This window comes from Melanerpes formicivorus, unplaced genomic scaffold (assembly GCF_026170545.1).
Source record: "Melanerpes formicivorus ecotype bairdi unplaced genomic scaffold, bMelFor1.0.p_v2 SCAF_3, whole genome shotgun sequence".
NCBI lineage: Eukaryota > Metazoa > Chordata > Aves > Piciformes > Picidae > Melanerpes > Melanerpes formicivorus.
Window position 1 is genome coordinate 23,011,972 of NW_027142355.1, and position 24,119 is coordinate 23,036,090.

At 44.5% G+C, this 24,119-nt stretch overlaps 1 protein-coding gene across 2 annotated transcripts in view; it reads right to left on the bottom strand.

Moving 5' to 3' along the window:
* The window catches only part of LOC137457032 (store-operated calcium entry regulator STIMATE-like), a 38,923-nt gene that overhangs the window by 9,006 nt on the left and 5,798 nt on the right, over positions 1 to 24,119 (bottom strand). For both annotated transcript variants that reach the window (XM_068168810.1, XM_068168800.1), the window contains exons 2-5: positions 15,629 to 15,677; positions 14,629 to 14,724; positions 11,921 to 12,042; positions 1,305 to 1,417 (exon numbers count right to left, since the gene is read on the bottom strand). In XM_068168810.1, coding sequence (XP_068024911.1) covers positions 1,305 to 1,417; positions 11,921 to 12,042; positions 14,629 to 14,724; positions 15,629 to 15,677 — 380 coding nt within the window. The remainder of the gene's footprint in view (positions 1 to 1,304; positions 1,418 to 11,920; positions 12,043 to 14,628; positions 14,725 to 15,628; positions 15,678 to 24,119) is intronic.

The window sequence follows — 24,119 nt, forward strand, 5'->3', positions numbered from 1 at the left end:
AAATGCACTCAATGCTGGGAGGTACCCATCAACACCCAAGAGTGGTTTTTATACCCATCACACCTTCCTGCTGCTACGTGCATGGATAGGTTGGACATGATGATCTTGAAGGTCTCTTCCAACCTGGTTTATTCCATTCTATTCTTTTCTAACTGTCACAAGATTATAGTTTATTTTTTAAAAGAGAAACTCATAATTAACACAATTACTACTGCATGAGCTAGCATACCCAAGGAGTTGTGTGGGGAAGGACAGCAATACTATTGGGACATCTCTTTCCAAATTAAACTCTAAGAGCCCCTCTATCGTAGGCATGGGATCACAAGACATCACAAACTGACTTGACAAGATAATTTAAAAATCCTTGAATCATACCAACCTTGTGGCAGTTTTAGGCTATGCCTTTAAAATTTAGCTGCAGATTTTGAGCAGAAAAGTAGAAAAATATAAATAAATCACTATTGGGTGTAAAAAGGAAAGCAAAAGATTATTATAAATAAATTCATTGGATAAACGTCTGGGATAAGAGGAGCTGTACCATAACAATTCCTCACATTTCCCATTCCTTTTCTCTTCTGATCTTGGCTGTTTTGCTTCACTCAGGAGGGAGATAACATGCTTCTGGCTGCCCTTGGGATGAGTCTAACCCACTGCTTTCTCTCTCCCTTGGGAGGAAGGGAGGTGGGGCAGTGGAACAGCTCTCCCTGGTCCTTTTGACCTGGGGGGTTTTTGTGTTGTTTGCTAATTGTAAATACCAGTATAATACTGTAAATACTGTATATTTTGTACATATTCATTGTATTTCATTGTAGAGTGTAGTTGTTGCTTGTAAATGCAGCTTCATTTGCTTCTGAGTTGGTCTGACTAAAAGCTAATGCTGGGGGAAAACTTCAACCCACCACAGACCTCTCAAGGTCATTTAGGCCAAGTGAGCAGGGACTTCTTCAACAAGATCACACTTTTCAGAGCTTCATCCAGCCCAGCCTTCAAAGTTTCCAGGGATGGGACATAAATCCTCTGGCAGAACTGAAGTAGCCCACCTGCCAGCCCAGCCCATTTCATCCATCCAAGGATGGAAAAGAAAATTAAAGAAGCACCTTATCCACTAGCTTTTGACTAGCAAGAGAATGACCCAACCCCCAAACTGTTCTGAAAGTCACATTTCTCCAAACTTAAGGAATAGCTAATGATTACAGAGAGATGTCAACAAGCCATAAGGATTAAAGATCTGTGATTACAGAGACAACCACCAAGGCAAAGAAACAAGCCACAACTGTGCTTTGAAAAACAGCTCAGGAGCTTACCTTTTCCCAAACAGGAATAAACAGGACAGAGGTAATCACAGCCTTCTCAAAACCCATTATCAGCAAGTAGAGGATACACTGGCAAACCCAGGCAGCAACTTGTGGAGGATCCCCTGAGAAAACAAGACATTAAATGAGACAGAACAGGAGGAGACAGCCTTGAAGGAAAGTTCTCATACTTGATACCTGAATTGGTTAGAGGGACATGGAAGTGGTTCCATAGTGCAAATTTTGCAGTGAGACAAATACTCAAACTTAAAATCAGTTGAGAGAATTGCTGTCTGTAGCTGTGGGAGCACATGACTGGCACAGCAACATTTGGGGTCCTGGGTCTACAAATCATTACTCTATTATAAAGATCAAAACATACTAGCATGTAGGCTCATATCTTTTTTTGAAAGCAGAAAAAGTAAATCTGACTTGTATCAGAAAAAATTTAGCTGACTTGTACCCCTTAATAGTTGCAGTTCATTTCACATCTTTGCAAATTGACATAGAAAAATAAGCACAGAAAAGGAAAACAACCCAACCAACTAACAGAATCCCAAACAAAACCAAAACCAAACCCCACTTCCATTTGTGCAGGCAAACGGAATGTATCAGGACAGCTTCATACTGAAGCTGTGCTTTTGAATTAAACGTGGCTATAATCAAGAGAGCTCTTCTTCACAAGATATACACCATGGCCACCACCATCCTTTTGTTCCAGAAGCCAGTTCTCTTTTCTACTCTGTTTAGGGGTGATTGTGAAGTGGAGATGGCAATTATCTCGACTTCCAGTTAATTTGAAGGGCAAACACAAAGTAATTTCAGTCATGACTCTAAAAAGCCCTCCCTACCTTCCAGATGCTAATGCTACCTATATGAACCTTCCTCCTGCCCTGCTCTCCATTCCATCAACCTACCTCTGAAATTTATCACCAAAATTCTTGCCTTGCATGTCCCTCCCCCATTTCTTGTCCTTTCCAGATCAACTGCTTTGTTGGAGCAAGTCCTACAAGAGTCCTACAAGGTAGGCAGCTTCTGTCAAAGGAGACAAACACTGCTGTGACTCTGCCTGCAGATCTGAAATGCCCTGTTTGTCCCCAGGACTCCTGAGCTCTGAAGGGCTGCAGCTCAACAGCATCACTGAGTGGCTAAGGGAAGGGTCATTCTCAGCAAACTTAAGATGACTAGATCAACCTTCATGAATCTTGGTTTGGATAACAAATACATTCTCCTCTACCTGGGGGAAACAATACACAGAGGCCTCTTCTCCCCCGACCCCCAACTTCTTCAGCCACCGATGAGCGTTCCCAGTATCCATCCCATTGTGCTGAGGTACTTTGAGCTGAATGGAGTCAGGGGGCTGAGGGGAGGAAGCCCTGCTTGTAAGAGTGCATGTATATCTTCTCTTCAGGGTACAGACCACTAAAATCCTTCTTAGGGAAAGCTGCAAAGCTCAGAAACTTTGGCATCCCACTCAAACAGTACCTTACAAGCATACATTGCTTTGGGGCATCATTACTTTTGTTTGCCCATTGTCTGGGGCCCTTTTTTTTTTTTTTTGCCAAGTTACCAGAGATATAATTTATCTTTACCTTGGCAAACTTGTCTAAATCTGAAGAGATGGGTCCTGTCCACTTTTCTTCAACCTTCCAATGGATAGTAAGATGCCATGTAAGAGTAGCTCACAAACTCCTGGCCAGTTTGACCAGAATGATAGATTTATAATTCTTTCTGAATTAAAGCTAATCCTAATCACTGTCCTCAGGGCAGGGCACTGCTGCATTGACCCTCTTCTATACAAGGGCCTGTCAGTATCCTGCACACTCCTCTATAAAAATCTATAATCAGTCATTAAAGACATGACTGCAATTTGCAGCCCATCAAGCCTTATCCACTCAGTTGCCAGCAATGGCTTCAAATTTTCTAGTCACCAATTCCAAGGCAAGAAGCACAAGCTTTCAGTCCCAAACAGCATTCATCCTTTTGCTGATGAAGTGAATGTCTGGTTATGTGATACTCACTGGCTGAGCAGGAGACAAGAGCTCCATTGCTCCAGGTTTTTGAGTACTTCACTCAAAAAGAATCAATGCTAATTAAATATGAATGCTTTCAGTGGGGTACTCCCTGAGTAATAAGTAAAAGCATATTTGCATTGTTAACAAAGATAACGGCACCATATCCATTACACGTGCTTGTTTCAGCTCTTGCTAAGCACCCTGCCAACTGGTTATCATCTTCCCAGGCTCATCAGAATATCTCAGGTCTGCAAAACTGAGCTACTGTATCTGGCTTAGGAAAGCTACAGCATTTCCTCTTACAACTTGAATGTAAAGATAACTCCTGGCAACACTCATTTCCAACATAACAGAGACAGAATTTGGAACTGCATCTGTGCAAGAGAACCCAATCCACCATCAGATGCCAATGCTCAATGTGCTGTTGAATGTCAGAGAGCTGGTAGCTCTGCCCCAATTTTCTCAGCACAATACAGTTGAGATGTGGCAAGGGAGGACAACATCAGTAGCTTACAAAAGCACATTTATCTAAATCACTTCACAAACCTCCAGCCACAGAAACCAGCAGCACTTAACAGGATTTAGCAAGAGCTGGTATCCAACCAAGCCCAGCTCTAGGGGCATCTGCTTCCCAGCAAGGGCATAGCAGGCTTGTGTATATACTTGTCATTTGCTAGCAACATGCCAAAACATTTGCCTCATTGTAAAGCTACAGCTAGACAGAAGCATCCAGCTAGTGCCTCTATGCCAGACCTCAGAGTGAGCACCTTGCATTCCCAGCTTTTTAATTGCTCAAGCCATAATCAAGAACGAAGCAAAGGAGGGGAGAGGGAAGCAACTGCAAAGCCAGGGGTGCAGAGAGGCTGCCGAGCTGGGAGGACTGCAGGCAGAGAGTGCCAGACCAGCAGGCAGCCGCACAGAGGGAGGGAAGGAAGAGGGAGCCAGGAATGTTACATGTGAGTGCAACCACCAGAGCCTGCAGAGGATTTCAAGAAGTGCACGTCTGTGCTCCCTGGCAAGCAACAGCTTAATGGGTGGTCTGCAGAGGAGATGGGAGGAGTGTTGCAGGCAGCTGGCAGTAAAAGGACAGTGTCTGAGTGCCTTTGATCCTCCTGAAGCATGGGCAGCCTCTCCTAATAGAGTTGAGTACCCAGCTGTCTTTGACACAGCTTAGGTGCAGTGAGGCTTTTTGCCCCATACCCCAAGACTGAGTGATCCTCCTACAAATCCCCAGCTTCCCATCACCCATCGGAGCTTCATGAACAAACAGGAAAACAAACACATCCATCATGTCCTTCCTGCATTTGAACTCTTTCCCTTTTGCTCTGTGTTGTCAGCTGTGCTCCATCCCCTGTGGTGAGACAGGACTAATACCCACAGCACCCTCTGCAAGTCAGCTCTTCTGCACTGCAGTCACAATGGCACTTGCAGAACACTTCCTTCTGTCATCTCAGCTTGCCCAGGAAGCAATAGCAAGTTTGAAATCTGTCCTAAACACCTGCTCCTTCACAACCTTTTGGGGATAGGAGGTCACTACCCTTCATCATCACAAACAGCTAATTGTCCTTAGTTTTATTTATTGTGCACTTGACAGCTTTAACCCTCAACAAGGCATCTTTACAGACAGGTTTGGCTAACCAGGCTGATACGTGGAACACCCTAGGCACAGCCTTGCCCTGGTCACCAGGGTTAACAGCTCTTCACTCAGAAATTTCCCTTCACAAAAGGAAGCCAAAGTGATTTTGACCTTTCTTGAGATGACACCTGTTGGCAAAGCAAAACCTCTTATCCCTTTATTAGAGGACAGTTTTTACCAGGCAGGACCCCACCTAGGAACCCCACTTCTCTGAGACCAGAGGTCTCCCCCTGTTAGGCCAGTTTCACAGACTGAGTGCAAGGGGGATGTGCAAGTGGTACAGCAAGGTTGTATGACCAATCAGGATAGACCTACAGCCCCCTCCACCCGCCACATTCCACCTTGTTAAAGGTGCCTCCATCAGAGCATAGAACTTCATGTTTCTAATTTTGACCTTTTCTGCATCACCTGCAGAAGATGCTGTGAATCTCCTTCACAGTTAGAGGGACATCAGCACTTCTTATATGCAGAATGTCATGGAAAGGAGACTCACCAACCTACACAGAGGCTACAGTTGGCCATCTGCTCTACCACCTTAAGCAGCTGAAAGTTGCTATTGTTTTGCCACTTCTTCCTTTCTGAGCTGTTTTCAGACTATGAGATGAAATGTTTCTGCACAGGAACCCATGCTTGAGCACAGAATTAGAATGCACTTATTTTCCAGTCCCTGACAGTTAGATCAGAGAGCATCTCCGCAGTTATTTTATTGTATCTTGGTCTCCCAAGGACAGGAGGTTTCTCTGTACCAGATTGATTCAGGACAAAGATGACAACGAAACAGCATGGCCCACAGGGTTGCAAGGATGTCTTCAGCTCTAAATAGTGGCTCATTTCTTCTTTAAGAAGGAGCTCAGCTGGGTGTTTCTTACCTTAGCAGGTTTGAAGTTATCCAAGGATCATCAATCTACCACAGGGTAGCCGTCATCCAAGTCTGACTCATCACTACTTCTTCATCTAAGTGACTAATGCCAATAACATAAAGGTCATCACAGATTGGTATCTCATCAGAGAAGAGGCAGCCTTTAGTGTGATGCCTGGACATGTCTGTAAGACAGAGCAGTCATGTCTTCTCCTTCCATGGTTAGGAAGCAAGTCTGGAAAACTTGAGCAGATTCCAGCTCATTTAGGTGCTGGATTCCCATATCAAGACAGTCAGAGGCATCTTTAGATGCAACTTAATGTCTTTTAAAGGACTGAGTGCCATGCAAAGATGCTCTGCTCCATGGATGGGAAAGGATTCTTCTTGCATGAGGTGTTTCCATCACATAAATCTAGGTGAAATCCTACATGACTGTTTTTGCCACATGAGAACGTTAGCCAGCAAAAAACCAATTTGCTATGTGGAGGTTTAAAACCACCCCCAAACCTATAGAGCAAAAACCCCAAGATGTCCTCCATTTTGCTATGTTCAGAACTTCCTTTACCTTGTATGAGTGGGAAATCCAAAGCAGCTTTCCAGCCTCCACACTGTATCTCTCAGGAGACTATACATATCGTGCTCCTTTGAATACTTCCAGTTCTTGTCCTCAGTCCTAGTTGGAAGGCAACACAGGACATCTCTGCTCTATACTAACTCTATCACCAACCTCTCCTTTTAGCACAAGATGACCCCCCTTTCCTCAAACCTTCTTACAGCCATCTTCCATTCTGATAAAACAAACATCCTCCTTCACCCTTAAAGGATGTGCACACTGAATTTAGATTGTTCTCCAACAGCAGCACTGCTGCCGCTCCCCACCATCAACAAAACCTCCTCAATGCAAACTTAGAAGTGGTGCCTGCAGCAACCCCACACAAACACAAGTCTCACAAATTCCACTGGTGCGTGGGAGCCCAACTGCTCACACAGCAAAAGTAGCACTGCTATGGTGGTATCTGAGTTGTTACCACACAAGAGGATTAGTTTTAATCCAGGCTGTCTAATGCACCAAGCTGTCAGCATACTCTACATGTTACTGCCAGACAGCTCTATTTACAGTCTTTTGGGGACTGAGTATACAGGTAGGAAAAAGCTTAACCACAGTCAAGGCAGAGGGTGCAGGGGAGTTGAGAAAAAATAATTGAAAGCATTGAAGGATGTATTGGGAGACATGGGGGGTATAGAAAAAAAAACCCAAACAACTAAAAAACCCACAAAATAATAAAAGAAAACCCCACACCTCTTAAGAGGTACTAAAACAGTACCTCCAAAATCAAGGTATCTAATTATCAGTACCAAGTACAGAGAATAGAATAAACCAGGTTGGAAGAGACTTTCAAGATCATCGTGTCCAACCTATCATCCAACACCACCTAATCAACTAAACCATGAAACCAAGCACCCTGTCAAGTCTCCTCCTGAACACCTCCAGTGACGGCAATTCCACTACCTCCCTGGGCAGCCCGTTCCAATGGGCAATCACTCTCTCTGTGTAGAACTTCTTCCTAACATCCAACCTGAACCTCCCCTGGTGCAGCCTGAGACTGTGTCCTCTTGTTCTGGTGCTGGTTGCCTGGGAGAAGAGACCAAGATCCGCCTGTCTACAACCTCCCTTTAGGCAGTTGAGGAGAGCAATAAGGTCACCCCTGAGTCTCTTCCTCTCCAGGCTAAGCAACCCCAGCTCCCTCAGTCTCTCCTCATAGGGCTTGTGTTCCAAACCCCTCACCAACTTCATTGAAAAAACATGTAGATGTGGCACTTCGAGACATGGTTTAATGGCCATGGCGGTGTCAGGTTGATGGTTGGACTTAATCTTAGCGGTCTTTTCCAACCAAAATAATTCAGCGAAACAGCAGTAAAGCTCCTGAATTGTAGAGAAGTGCTCACTTGGAGGGAGAAAATGAGTTTTCAGAGATTGTGACTTGATGCCAAATGGGTTCAGGGGACATCCCAGACTCTCTCTGGCATGATCTGATTTTTGAACTAACAATGAGTGTACAGCTAGAATCGGTGCCCCATTTGCAGTATCACGCCACTGCTCTTGAGCCTTTGACTCCTGGAGCTACCAGTCAGACTCAGGAGGTTCAAAGGTTTGCTCAGAGCAAGCAGCCTGATCACATAACCATTACAGGATGATCCTCAGTTCACTCCTTACTTTCCCCCTCCTTGATTTAGGGGTAGAAAGGCCAAGTGTGCTAAGGACAGAACAGCCCCTCTGGTAAGAGCTATTTTCAGCAGTATTTCCTCAAGTGCTAGCAGCCAGCTCCCTTGGCTGCTTCAGGATGTGGGAATATTTGTTATGGAAATTTTGTACATCATCACAACAGAGCCAAAAGCAGCCTACACAGGTCCTCAGTTAAACTCAGCAGCTGGCACACAGCATATTCTTCTAACTAAATTTAACTGGCAGAGTTCAACAGACCACTAAAGAGACATTAAAGGCCTCCAAGAAACATGCCTTTCCATTTCCAGCCAGAGAATGCACACAAAGCATCAATCTCAGATTAGGCAAGGACTGCAACCACAGTCACACACAAGTCAGGATCTGGATGGGCATTCAGAGAGGCATTCTCAAGCAAGAGTACACTCTCCCCCTACCCCTTCACTTCACACTCCTCTTTCAGCATTTTACTTGCACATTGCAGCAACCATCTCTTACTGAAAACTCACAGTGCTTGCTCACCTAATAGCAGCACTCCAGTATTTCTGAGCTTTAAAGTTATTTGACACAACAATAACATCAGGACACTACAGCCATTCAGAAGCTTCACTCTAGGGAGTTGCCCATTGCCATGGAATGGGGGAGGGAGAAGAGGGTTGGAACACTCTGGAGGTAAGGCAGACAAAGCTGAATCAGGCTTTATCTGTGTGCTCTGACTCCAGTGAGCATCTCCCCTTCTCGGTCTGTATAGCCCCAGCAGTACCTCTAAGGCCTTGGGTATCCACCTCCAGAGTCCTTTGAAGCTTAAACTCGGTTTTGGTCTCCTCTTTGCGGAAGTCCCCTTCAGGGAAAGCACCTAAGTATTTGGCCTGCTGCTACCCTGCTAGAGCAATGGTGCACAGTGTATTTGTGCAGTTTATTAGGTTTGAACATGTGTAATGCAACCATTGTTCTCCAAAGCTTATTTGAACCAAGATGGAGAATAAACCTCTCCAATCTTTCATCTTTGGAACCAAGCAATTTCAGGAGAGATAGCAGCCTATTAAAATCCATTTTCCTATGCTTAGAGGCAGTCCAAAGAGCAATCAAGACCTGATGGGCAAAGATGGAGGAATATAAGCATACAGAAGGCTTTGACTCTCCACTAGCTAAAAAACCCAGGTCATTCCTGGCTGCAGTGATCTTTGGCTAGAGCTCAGGCACAAGAGAGGCTGATGTCAGAATGACTGTCTCCTTGTTGGAAAAACACAAGTAATTGAAATTTTCTAAACAGTTCTGCATAGCAGGATGCTTAAAATAACACTGAAGAGTCAGGTGTTTCCCCTTCCCTTTTTCTTTGCTTCTCCATTAATGCAGCTATTGCAGCCACACAAGGAGAAACACCCAAGTCTGTGGAGGCAGACTAACAACAGCAGAGCTGAAGGGACTCCTGGAGCCCAAACCAAAGGGCAGCTGCAGTGGTTTGCATCAGTTAGAAGAATACCACCAAGAAACTGGAGGGTCAGAAAGCAAACAGCTGCAACATCTTTTTTGAACTAAAAGACCATGCAGGTAGATGGGTACTGGCTGTACTGGACAAAGACAAAATTGTTCTTTCCTAGTGGCTGGAGCAATGGCACTCACCGCTGTCTGCAACATGGATTTGGTGCTTCCCTAGCAGTCTGCCTTTCCTCCCCTAGATGCTTCTGCTCCTCGGGAGAATTGAGGAAAGCAGTCTGGTACAGCAATTATTGCTAAAATTGCATCATATTTCTGGAGCTTGCATCAAACTGTACAAAGTTTACTAGCATCTTCCAAAACATTTTGAAAGTTACTTAACATCTGAGATGAGGACAGCAGTGTTTTCATTCTGTAACCCTACAGCAGGACTGCACTGGACATGCCACTTGGCTCCTACCCAACTTTTCCATTGTGGTCACTCTGGCCAGAGACCTGCACCAAGACCTGCTTTTTATCAGTGAAAGCAAGAATTTCCTCAGAAGAGGAAATCTTTCTATAATCTAAGGCAGTCTTCCTGAGGGAGCTAGCCACAGCCCAACAGAAATTCATTAGCACACTGCCAGGTTAAAGCAAGCTGTCAATACACTTTATGACTTCCTTGCTTCTGCTCAACTGCAGACGTGGCATGTGAAGCTAAAGCTGTGCCCTGGGATGCCCTTGGAATGGTTGTGGTTAAGTTTCAAGTCCTTGCTGCTCAAAATGGGAAAAATGCTAGTCCTTGAACCAAGAATATCTGTATTCCTCTGCTGTCTCATCTGAATGACTATCACTCTGTGGCTCCATGGCTCTTTGAGAAAGAGCCTTCGCGGGGGGGTGGGTGAGGGAAAAAAACACAAAAGAGGTAGATAGTCCCTACCAGATGCATGCTATCAGAATGGCAAACCTCCTGTGGATACTGCTGCAGCCTTTAAAGCCACTCTCATGTTTGATGAGAGCCAGCATTGCTATATCCCATCACTTCAATCCATCTGTTGCCATCTCATTCTCAGTCTGTAGCTACTTCTGCTTCACAAACCTTACCATTCCCTTCATCCTGCACCATGAGACGTTTACACAAGCTGAACATGAGCCTGAATAAGAGCTCATAGATCCATGGGGTCATCACACCAATCCTAGTTTCACCAGGCCAGTTATCAAATCAGTTACTAAAAATACAAAAGAATGAAATTACCTTTGGAACAGGGTTAATGATTAAGGTCTTAAAGGTGGAGATATGATGGATATGTTCTAAAGGAAGACTGAATTTGTTTTTATATTCGATATATGCAAAGTAGGCAGAAGGTTAACGGTTGCCTTCCTTGCAGACAGAGGAGCACTGCTGGCTTTGTGCTCTTTATGAAGAGACGTGCTGCCCTCTAGTGGGGCTGACTGAGAAAGGCATCTCTGAAATGTTTTCTCCACCTCAAAACAGGAACCAAAGAAGAGAGAGGCAGACTTGGGCATATTTAAAATTGTTTAACAATAACTGGCAAAAAAAACCTCAACTAAACAAAGCCACAAGTCGTTTGAGAATTTGAGACCACGTTTGGTCCTACTGGTGCCTACTACAGCTCCAGACATACACAAGAACTTCATGTTTTGAATAGAGAGGTTAGGAAAAACAACCTGAAAGAATCATAGAACGTTTTGGATTGGAATGGACCTTTAAAGATCATGTAGTTCAACCACCCAGTACTGACCAGGGATGCCCTCAACTACATCAGGCTGTTTGGAGCCTGTTCAACCTCACCTTGAATGTTTCCAGGGATGGAGCATCTAGCACCTCTGGGCAACTTGTGCCAGTGTTTCATCACCTTCATTGTATAAAATTCCCTGCTTAAGCACAGTCTAAATCTCCTGTTTCATTTTAACCCCATTATTTCTTTTCCTGTCACAACTCATCCTGCTAAAAAAGTCTGTCTCCATTTTTCTTATAGGTCTTCTTTAAATACTAATATGCCACAATATGGTCTCCCCAGAGGCTTCTCTTCTCCAGGATGAACAACAACTCTCTCAGCTTTTCTTCACAGAAGAGGTGTTCAAGCCCTCTGACAATTTTTCTGGCACCCTATGTGGCACTTAGCCCAACAGGTTCATGTCTTTCAACACCACCACACCCGAACACCTTAAGGTGTTCATATGTATCTCCTGAGGTATAATCTCTGCCCAAGGAAGCATTCAACCTTTCAGCACCAGCCTGCTATGCTCAGGTGTGCTTGGCAAGACAGAGTCACCTGTAAACTAGTAACATCCCAGCATTTAACATGCCCATCACTACCACACTCTGAGCAACTTGGAGAAGGGATAACACAAGGAGGTTGCTCCCACGTTTTATGCCCAAACTGGTTTCTACCATTTTCTTCTCCCCATTCACAGCTGACAAACCATCCACCTTTGTGCAGAGCAGTTGACACCTACCATATTCTCCAAAGACCAGGAGTGTGTACTTCTTGTGCTGCACAATCCAGGAGACAACTTTCAAGCAAAGCCAGATCAGCAGCATCCCCAGTGTGGTATCAAGGATGAAATTAAGAAGGTAGCTAAGAGTAGAGGAAAATGCACATTTCAGTTGTCTCATTCAAAATATTGTATTTCAACATAAGTATCCATAAAAAAACCCTAAAGATAAAAACAATAATTCCCACTTAATAGTCCAGGTTCACCTTCTCTCTCTTTTATTGGGTTTTTCTCTTCTTCTCTTCTTTCTCTTTTTATTGCATTTTCTCTTTTATTGGATTTTTCCAATTTCTTAGTTTAAAAGCCTATTCTGGAGAGAATTGAACTGGCTCCATCAAGTCTCTGGCATTGCTCACTCACTCATCCAGCATTAAATAACTCCTGGGTGAGCCTTGCCTAAGAGCTACCCTAAAAAAAAAAAAATAATCAAAAGTAAGAGGCTTTCCATTTGCAGCATGCCAGGGGGAGGAGACCTGCAGGGACCTTCTGGGAATTTCAGAGTCCAACCTGTAATCCAGGGCTTAGTATTTTAAGGAACTCCAGAATTCAAAAAGAAAATAATAATAAAACAAACAAACCCCACCAAAACCAAACAAAAACACCCCATAAACTCACTCAGCCAAATATTTTCTGGCAGATCAGGTCAGGTATCTACATCACAAAAAGAAAATGCCAAGCACATTTCTGTCTCCAGAACATGATAGTGCCTCTGAATAAAGACACTAGAAATAACAACCTGCTTTTGATATCCACTTTGAAAATGTGGCATTAAGTTTTTTCTACAGCCAAAGGCTCAGACTACCTTATTACAATTTCCAGCTGCTGAAATTATTGCACTCTGATACAAACACCAGGCACTGGTGATTTACAGTGGGCAGCTCAGTGTGTGAGCCTAGAAGACCAGGGACAGGTCTGTAGAGTTTTAAGCTGCCTATTCAGGATGACAAGTCACTTAAGTAAAAAATCAACCAAACAAACAATACACCAAACCAAAATCCAAAGGGCACAGCATATGCACAAAACAGAATCATAGAACTGTTGAGGTGGGAACAGACTTCAAGATCAATTCCAACTGCTCGCCTGGGGCTCACAATCCCAACACTATTTCTAAACTACCATCACTAAACCACACCCCTAAGCACCACATCCAAATGTCTTTGAAATATCTCCAGAGATTGTGTCTCCACCACCTCCCTGGGCACCCTGTTCCAATGCCTGATAGGAAAAATTTCTTCACAGAAAGGACTAGTATTCAACTTGAGCCTCCCTTGGCACAACTTGAGGCTTTTTCCTCTGCTTCTGTCACTTGTTGCAAGCCAAGAGGGACCTACACCTTGCCCCAACCTCCTTTGAGGTAGTTGTAGAGGGTGATGGTCTCCACTCAGCCTCCTCTTCTGAAGGCTAAGCAACCCCAGTTTCCTCAGACATTCCTCATAGGACTTGTGTTCAAAGCCCTTCACGCCCCAGCATCTCATTGTCCTTCTTGGAACGAAGTGCCCAAAACTCACTGTATTTGAGGGGTAGCCTCACCAGTACTGAGTAGAAGGGGAAAGCGCATCCCTAGACCTGCTGGCCACACTATTCCTGATACAAGCCAGGGTGCCATTGGCCTTCTTGCTGTCTTGAACGCATTGCTACCTCATATTCAGCCAGCCAACAATCAACACCCCCAGGTCCTTCTCCTGTCTGAAACAGTGGCCTTTTAAAAAAAGCCAACACAATGATACATCACTTTAGAGGTTGTATTTAGCCCCCACCACAATTGCATCTGTTTAGAGGAACACATCAAGATGCAGTACTTTAATATACAAAAAGGAAATGACCCAGGAGGTTTTCAGCAGCAATCTGAAGCCTGGAGAAGGTTCTCAAAGCAGGATAAAAGGTGCACACCACCTCATTCTCAACAACTACCTGAAAGGAGATTGTAGCAAGGTAGGGGTCAGTCTCTTCTTCTAAGTAAGAAGTGATAGAAGAAGAGGAAATGGCCTCAAGTTGCACCATTGGAGGTTTAGATAGGACATTAGGGAAAATTACTTCACAGGAAGGGTTGTCAAGCTCTGAGCAGGCTGCCCAGGGAAATGAAGGAATCACCACCCCTAGAGGGACTATGTATAAAGGTGGTGCTGAAGTGCATGGTTTAGAGGTGGACTTGGCAATGCCAGGAAAACAGTTGGTCTTTTCCAACTTATAGAATTGCAGAAAGCCTTCAAAGAGGACTATGGGAATACCTGTGGTATGTGCAACTGAATGTCAATAAAAGAAAAACAATCCTTGCTTTGGACAAAAAGCCTTCACCTATACACTTAGAAAAGCATTCTCAATACTGTTGGGAGACCAGCCAAACTGCAAAGTCTGGTGCACCAAGAAATGCCACCTTTAACAGATGCAAGTGCATGGGGCACAACTGCATTATTTACTGCACCTTTTTGTCAGTGTATTTCTAGGTGCTTTTAATCAGCAGCAAAGCATGGCTGCACTACTCCACCTCCAATGCACTGCAAAAAAAAAAAGACAGAAGACAACCTCGCCCCTGAAAATCAGCTCAGTATGTTTTATCCCCTTGTACTACTTCAAATGGAAAATATCATGGATGGTAGAAACTGATCCAACAGGCTTGCTTCTTCCTTTCACAGCTGTAGGAAACAAACGGAAGCATGCTTTGTACTTACAGAAAGCAAGGGTCCCCTTCTGTGTGACTTGACAGTAAAACATTTTCAAAGTGAATGAAGACAGCACCTACAGCTTGCTTGGAGGTATCATAAAACCTGGAGGAAAAAAGGCAAAACCAGCTGTACCCTGGAGCACCAGCAGCAGAGCAGTCACCCAAGAAAAAGCCTTGCACAGGTCTGCTTTCCTCCAAGATGCATTCCTGATGTCAAAGAAGTTGTACATTGTCAAAGGGAAGCAGTTCAGTCAACTCTAAATACTACTTCAGCACATAGTGGCTCAGCCTCACAGATCTACAGCTGAGTTCTCACCTGCAGCAAAGGGCAGTTCCCTCCCCAGTGCCCAGACTCAGCTTCTCTAAGCATCAGTAGGAAGATGTTCACCTGCTTACAATTTTTGCACACATTCACATGCAATTGAGTTCCTGAGTTAATTCAGAGGAAGGACCAAACTGAGGAGACTGGCAGGGTTTTCATCACTAATGGTGGCTGGTAGCTCCATGTTGCCAAGCCAGCCTGACCATACACTGAACTGAAAATGCCAACTACTTGGCAGCGTGTAAATCCTACAAAACAGAAATGCTTTGTAGAAGTGTCCAAAGCTGACAGCAATACCTAGCCACCTTCCATTAACACACAGGCAAACACGTTGCCTGGTCTACACTTGAGCTGGGTCAGAGGACATAGTGACCAATTCAATTTAAAACCAAAACTTGACCTTGGAAGACAGCCCATGTGTAGGTTGGAAGGGACCATCATAACCTCTTGATCCAGTCACCTATAGCAAACCCAAGCTTTTCAGGAGGAGCTTGGCAAGGAATGTCACTTCTAAGGAACACCAGCTACTTTATGGAGGTTTCTTTGAGAAGCAACAGCAGAGCATTTCACTTAATGACTAAATACCATGCAGGATTTTCAGAAAGCTCATAAAATTCTTAACATGAGAGAAAATAACTTCATATACACATGACCTTGTCAAGCTCCAAATTAAGAAAAATCTCACCATATCTTCCAAGGGCGCCTCTGTTCCTTTGGTTCACAAAATCTTTTCACTGCAAAGAAAATCAGAGAGGTTACATTAACCAGCAGAACTGATCACACAGACGTGCACACTCTGTGACAATCTTCAATGCAAAGAGAGTAATGAAAAAACCCCACCTGCAGTGAGTAGAGACATCTTTGACTAGAGCAGGTTGCTAAAAGCCCTGTCCAACCTGACCTTGAATGCTTCCAGAGACAGGGCTTCTACCACCTCTCTGGGCAGCCTGTGCTATTGTTTCATCACCTTCACGGTAATAAATCTTTCCTCTTTGAGTTTAAAACCATCACCCCTTATCTTGTCACAACAGGCCCTGCTAAAAAGATTGTCCTTGTCTTTCCTCTAGGCCTCCTTTAAGTACTGGAAAGCTGCAATAAGGTGGTGCTCAGCCTGGAGACCAACTCTTCAGCCTTTCCTCATAGGAGGGGTGTTCCATTCCACTGATCATTTTTGTAGGTTCCTCTTGACGTGCTCTCTTAGGTCCATGTCTTTCTTATACTGATTGCAAAGGTGGACACAGGACTCCAGGTGAGGTCCCAACAAACAGAGGGGCAAAAATCACCTCATTTGACCTGCTGGCCATGCTGCTTTTGAAGCATCCCAGGATACATCAGTTAATCTACTCTATCATCACTGAATCTTCACACCTGGGAGCTCTGCAGTCTATTCTGCTCTTCTAAAAAGCAACCAAAAGCCAGAAAAGACACACGCCATCCCTACTTATTACAAATGTTTCTTCATCTTTCCCAGCTACATATAAGCAGCCACTGTTTTCAAATTTACAACCACAGAGACCGTTTTCACTGCTGACAGTTACTTCTTGACACATGAAGGCGCTTTTGAGGGCAACTCAGGGATATGAATGCAGGAACCTAGAGTGCCACAGGTGAAAGCAGGGGCACCAGAGATACATGCTTCTGTCTGCTCTCTAGTGGGCAAAGCAGGTGCACTTTTACAGACTAGTTTCCTTACTGTCTGTGGGAAGCACAGGGCACAAGCAACAACTCTGGTCCATTTTAGATCATTAATGGTAAGGCAAACATGATTTTAAACATGACCTGGTACACAGCTCTCTTTCCAGATTTGCAATCCACCTCCTGGTTAGTCTTTCAGTTAATGAAAGTGCAGAGAAGCTATGAGCTTCCGTGTGAGTAAAAACTGCCCTTTTAGAGCCAGAAACTGATCTAATACAGGTATACCACGGTAGCTGATCCCATGGGCATCCCATAAAATATCCACAGAGATTCTGAATGAGTCAGGTTGAAATAAGGCTTTTTCCTCCCCAGTCATGCTTGGTGGAGAAACACAGTTTTGACAGCACAACTCATACAGGCTCCACATATCAAAAGGCAAAACTACCTTCAAAAGCTATGACTAGCAGGTTAAGTAAAGTCTGGGAAGAAGCAGCAGAACTTTAGCTAGATACAAATAAAGGACTCTTGGTTGTTCTGCATCTAGATGGCAATTAACTGGTGAATCCAGTGGTACTTGAGCACTCAGTCTGCCAGCTGGACCATACTGTCTGCCTCAGTGCCTTCTTGGTCCATCCTGGAAGGTTGCAGAACTTCTTTGCCAGGAGCTTCAACATTTCAGAAGTCCAACTTTCTACTTTTGGTGGCAAGGTGACAGGGTAATAGAGGACAATTCCCCTAACCTCAGCCCTTCAAAAGGCTGTTTAAATTTCACTCACCCACAAGCAAGAGACCTATGGAGAAACTAAGATGTTTTGAGCAGCCAGCTCTATTTAAAGCAAATCCAGCAAGGTTGCTCAGCTCATGGGGCAAAAAGCATGATGCTGCAGAGAAGCTGTTGGAGGGGGTGTGCAGGCCAGCCAGCTGACCATTAGCCCAACCGTGACAGCACCAGGGATGATTTTCATTATCTTCTTAATGAGAAGCGACATGTTATGTATCCACAGCCACTCAGGCTAGAAATACAGTAATTCAGTGTGATAAGATGACAAGTAAGAGGTAAGAAGTTAATGGTGTGGTGCCTTGTTCAACACAGCTTGTCATGCCTCATTAGATTTAAGAGAGTTATCTGAGACTGTGTAATTATCAGAGACAGTAAAACTGTTGTATTAAAGATAAAAGCTAGTATTATAGAGAAATAATTAACTGCTTAATAGGGCATTTACTGTGCAGAGCTGCAGCAGGATGTCTCCAAATTAAAGCAGAAATCCAGCCAAGCTTACTGGAGCTTAAACAGGAGCAGAGTCCTTTGGTAGCTGTGACCCAGAGGTTAGGGGTGATGCTAAATCCACATAAAAGCAGCACCAGGTCTTTGAAAGCTCAAGGAGCTGATGAAGTTCTCTTTGAAGCAGCAGTGCTGCTTTTGTGCTTTAAGGGCACAGCAGAGCAACAGGCTGAGCAGCAACTGCAAAACATCCCTCTCCTCTTCCAAGTCCTGCAGAGAGCCAAGCTATGGTGTGCACAGCCACAGACTCATATGGCTAAAGTTGGAGAAAGGTTGAAATCTTTATTCTTCTCAAAACCATCTATCCACTCACTGAGGTCAACTCAGTTTTCCACCAGCTCTAGACATGGGTTTGCTACCATTGCTCACATCAGTACACTTGAGATTTCAGAAAAGTTGTACATGCTTATGAATGCATCAAGCAAACAAGAGATGAGTGATGTTAAAGCTCTAGCACATGCAACCAATTAAAAATTGAGTTCAGTATGCACAGAGCTGCACATGATAGAAGAACTCCCAACCAACTAGATTACAAATGAGACTACTGTGCTCTGGGTCAACACCAGATGACATCAGGAATTTGTCTTCCCTATAGTACTGCCGGCCACAGCACTGATTATTTTTAACTCTGCTTCTCTTCTCAGATTTGTCCGTTTGAAAAGCCAGATGGTTTTGGCAAAGTCTCTGCCTCTGGAGTCATTCAAAACTCACCTGGATGCCATCCTGGGCAACCTGCTCTATGTGAACCTTCTCTGGCAGGAGATTTGGACTAAATGATCTCCAGAGATCCCTTCCAACCCCTAACATTCTGTGATTCTGTGAACAATCTGGGTTCTTGAACACTAGAATAGGCTCACCAGGAAGATGGTTGAACACCTGGAGGTGTTTGAAAGACACAGAGATGTGGTGCTAAGGGCCATGGTTTAGCACCAGACATGGCAGAGTATGATAATGGTTGGACTCAATCTTCAAGGTCTTTTCCAACCAAAACAATTCTATGATCCCGATTCAATGTTACTGCACATCTCTATACCTATGTGATCCTCCCAAACTGACAGATGCCTGCAAGCCTGATTAGGACAGCAATTTGGACCATACCACAGGCCAGGAAGGGACAGGACCCCAGCTTTCTGGAATACATTTGCTCCTCACAGACCCATATGCTGGTCGCTGATCCTCCTGATCTCACTTGGAGACTCTTCACATCATCACTAAGAATAATCCTCAACTCACATTTCTACTGGTGGTATGAAGTTTGGATGCTTGCAGCATGTTTAAGGTAAGTCTTAGCTAGTGTCCACAGGTCCACTGAGTTGCCCGTTTTACCACAGAGCAGAGCTGTTTGTGCTCTGAAGACCTACATTTTGGTACCTGAACTACCTGACAGCACAAAACCACCCACTGGTGCATACTGCTGATGCAGAGACACCACAGACTGGTAGAAGATTCTGGGTAAACTAAAGCTGAGCATCTCATGCTCATGGCTGAAGGTCTCTGTAACAGAGCATGATGCTACAGCAAGCACCATTTCAAAAAAACAACTTGCTAAACCAAGGAAGATGAAAACTGCTCATTCAGATTCTTCCAGCAGGAACCAACTCACTCTGAACCTATTTTAGTGTGATCTTGACTTATTTTATTTAAATTTCAATTAACAGTAGAGTGGGTGAATGTCAGCAGTAAAATGGTTCACACTGTAGAAATGCATTTCCTCCAGGTAGGTTTCAAAGACAATCCTGAAGGACAACAAAAGGAAGCCTTATAAAGTCCCAAACTGAAGCACACAGGCTACTCCAAGGCATACATACAGCCCTGCTGCAGCATGGAACTAGGGTGCTGTGTGACCATTTAGATCTGCCACATAGTCCAAAGTATCTGGGAAAAGGTTGGGCAGGTGGGAAGATGACCCTAGGAAATTCAGGAGAAAGGACCAGTCTATCCCACTAAACAGGTATAAAGCATCACTGTGGTGACAGCCTGCCTTCTTGAGTTGGTGTCCTCAGAAGTTACCACTCTTCCCCTACTTGGCTGCAGTTACTGCAGATAAAAAGACACAAAGTTAAACAAAAGGGAAGGAAGATGTGTGACAATTCCAGAGACATGCTCTACCCATGGCTGACAAAGGGCAAGACAGGAAACAAGATACGTCCATGCCCTTCCTCTTCAGCCAAGGACAATAATGATCAAACACACTTGAAATTCCCTGAGGATATCCAGGCTGCATAGACACTGGACATCTGGGTAAGAACCTGAAATCTAGGAGCTGAGTCTTGAATTATAGACCTGTAAATAGTCAGAAAACTACAAGAAAAAAGCTCAGTGACAGCCATACTCACTTTTTCCAGAGTAGTATGAAGTGGACATTTATCACAATGTTTTCTTAATGCAATAGAAAGGGAACAGCACATAGGAGTGATTGGCCATTGTAATGGGCTGCCCAGGGGGGTGATGGAGCCACCATCATTGGAGGTGTTTAAGTGGGGACTGGATGAGGCACTTAGTGATTAGATGGTGTTGGCTGATAGGTTGGACTTGATGATCTCCAAGGTCTTTTCGAACCTGGTTAATTTTATTCTATTCTATTATATCTTGTATAGTTCCCTGAAGTTACATGAGCCTGTAAAAATCTTAGAATTGTTTAGGTTGAAAAATACCTTTAAGTCCAACCATTAACCCAGCACTGCCAAGTCACCACTAAGCCATGTCCCTCAGCAGCACATCTACAGATCTTTTGAACACCCCCAGGGATGACGACTCCACCACTTTCCCATGCAGCCTGCTCCAAAATTCTGCCCCGGTCTACTTTTGTTTTTAAACAAATTGTCTGCTTATTGCACTCAAAGACAGCAGCAGCCACACAATTTCATTATATTGTTCTTCACCCCATACAAAGTGGAGGACCCCTGCATGCAGCATCCACCCTGCATCCTTGACTCCACGTTGTATCTCTCACAGATGTGTGCATCAGCACAAGTGTCTCCTATTCCTCTTGGATATAAACCTCCCTGATTTAGGCAGAATTAGCTGCAGTAGCAATTTGCTGCTAATTAGCAAACAAAATTCTAGGTTGGGTTTCTAAAAAAAATCAAAGTGGGAAACTTACTTCCTGAGGAGAAGCTTAGGTGTGCTTGGATGAGAGTCAGACCATTTCCTTAATAAATTTTACTGCAATTGACCAAAAGATTTAAAAAATTGCCATTTGGATGGGAGATGTCAACTCAGACAAAGCTTCTAAGATTTGATTTACAGAAGACACAAGCCTGACCCCACCAAGCTCAGTAACAGGCCCCAGAGGATGAACGCTGGGAAATGAACCTGATATTAGAAGCATTCAAGAGTAAACTTCTTGTAAGATACAAGCAAGTTAAACTGCTTATGGTAAAGTCCAGCACTAAGGCAACATCCTACTTGCAAAAGGGTCTGGACTTCATTACTGGCTTTTGCAGAAGAGGACCCAGAGCTACTGTACCAGGGCAGAAACGGAAGCTTTTTTCCTGCCCAACATCTGTGTTATTTATAGGCTGTATAGTCTCCAATAACACATTTCAACCTATTTTGAGGGGCACACCCTTTCCCAGGCTTTTTCCAAGCTCCAGACAGGAAAGAAGCCAACATGCAGGTTACAGAGGCCAAAACCCTGGGGTCTGCCCTATTCATAGCAGTTACTTCAACAGCTCAATGACAGAGACAATGGGAGGAAGCCACAGCCACTGTACAGAGAGCAGCCAACATGCTGCATTCATCCAAGAGGGAATGCCTCAAATCTCCATCAGTTCAGGGAGCAGCAGTACTACCAGTGGTTTAAGGAGACAGATTGCTACCACCTTACAACTTCTAGTCTGCACTAGATTTGTTCAGTTACTCCTTCCCAAATATCCTTGTACCAATGCTGCAAGAACATAAGCACCTGTAGCAAAGCTGCCAGATAAAAGGCAACAGAGAAGTTTCTAATATGAATTAGCTCCTACTGAAGATTGTGAAATCATAGAATGGTTGGATTGGAAGAGATATTTAAAGGTCATCTAGTCCACCCCCTCCTGCACTAAGCAGGGACATGTTCAATGACATCAGTTTGATCAGAACCCCATTCAACCTCTCCTTGGATGTTTCTAGAGATGAGACATCTACCAACTCTCTGGGCAGCCTGGGCCAGTGTTTCATCATCCTTATTGTAGAAAAAAGAATTCTCCCTTAGATCTAGTCCAAATCTCCCCTTTTTTAGTATAAAACCATCACCCTTTGCCTTATTACACCAGGCCCTACTAGAGTCTGTTCCCATCTCTCTCATAGGCTCCCTTTAAGTATTGGAAGGCCACAATAACATCTCCCCAGAGCCTTCTCCAGTATTAACAATCCCATGCAGAGCTATAGGCTGGGGTTGGAGTGGCTGGAGAGCTCCCAAACAGAGAGGGACCTGGGTGTGCTGATCAACAGCCACCTGAATATGAGCCAGAAGTGTGCCCAGGTGGCCAGGAGGGCCAATAGCATCCTGGCCTGCATTAGGAATAGTGTGGCCAGCAGGAGCAGGGAGGTCATAGTGCCCATGTACTCTGCTCTGGTTAGGCCACACCTTGAGTACTGTGTCCAGTTCTGGGCCCCTCAGTTTAAGAAGGACATCGAAACACTTGAACGTGTCCAGAGAAGGGCAACAAGGCTGGTGAGAGGCCTTGAGCACAAGCCCTATGAGGAGAGGCTGAGGGAGCTGGGATTGTTTAGCCTGGAGAAAAGGAGGCTCAGGGGTGACCTCATTGCCCTCTACAACTACCTGAAGGGTGGTTGTAGCCAGGAGGGGGTTGGCCTCTTCTCCCAGGCAACCAGCACCAGAACGAGGGGACACAGTCTCAAGCTGTGCCAGGGGAGGTTCAGACTCGAGGTGAGGAGAAAGTTCTTCACCAAGCGAGTCATTCGGCATTGGAACGGGTTGCCCAGGGAGGTGGTTGAGTCATCGACCCTGGAGGCGTTCAAGGGGAGATTGGACGTGGCACTTGGTGCCATGGTCTAGTCATGGGGTCTGTGTTGATAGGTTGGACTCGATGATCCTCGAGGTCCTTTCCAACCTAAGTGATACTGTGATACTGTAACTCTTTCACTCTTTCTTCACAGGAGAGGTGTTCTGTTCCTCTGACCATTTTTGTCTCGCTCCTCTGGATCTCCTCCAACAGGTCCATGCTCTTCTTGTGCTGAGGACTCCAGAGCTGAACACAGTACTCTAGGTGGGATCTCATCAGAACAGGGAGGGGCAGAATCCTCTCCCTCAACCTGCTGGCCACACTTCCTTTGATGTGGCCCAAGATAAAGTTGGCTTTGTGGGCTGCAAGCACACATTGCTGGCTCATATCCAGCTTTTCATTCACCAGTACCCCTAAGTCCTTCTCCTCCAGGTTGCTCTCAATCCCTTCATCCCCCAGCCTGTATTGACACAGGTGCAGAACCTTGCTCTTAACCCCACCAGGTTCATATAGGCCTACTTCTCAAGCAAGTCCAGGTGCCTCTGGCATCCTCTCCCTCTACTTACACCATTCAGCTTGGCATCATCTGCAAAATTGCTGAGGGTGTATCCAATCCCATGATGTCGCTGAAAAATATTAAACAGCCTTGGTCTCAGTATAGACCCTTGAGGGATATCACTTGTCACCAATCTCCATACAGACATTGAGCTGTTGATCACCACACTGTAGATGTGAACATCTAACCAATTTATTATCCCTGGAAGAGTCCACTGTCTGCATTTAGCCTGAATCTGGGGCTAAACTATAGGAGTTGCTTTATCAGCTGATGATCCCTCCCAAGCAGAGAAGGGGAATAACGGGAAAGAAGAGAAGACTCATGGCTTGAAATGAAAATATATTTAATGAAACAGCCAAAGTAGTATCAATATAAAGTATAGAAATTTATACTCAGTCTAGTGAATCTAGTGGTCACAATAAACAGAGAAGCAGTCCTCAGGAGCAGAAGAGAAACAGAATCAGAAAAAAAACAACAAGCAAGAAGAGAAGCCAAGGGAGGAAGCCCCTCATTCTCAGCAAACTTCTGCTTTTATATTGAGCATGACATTCATGATGTAAGATATACCTCTGAGCCACCTCAGGTCGCCTGCCCTGGCTGACTCAAAATTGCTAATGACCTGTAGACTGTGGCTTGCCCACGATTCTGTCCCAGCAAAAATCAGGACATCCACCCATCAAGATATCCAGCTATTATTGGGCTACTTTACAGCATCTTCCAGATAAGAAGGGTTTATTCTGGATTAGAGTGCTCT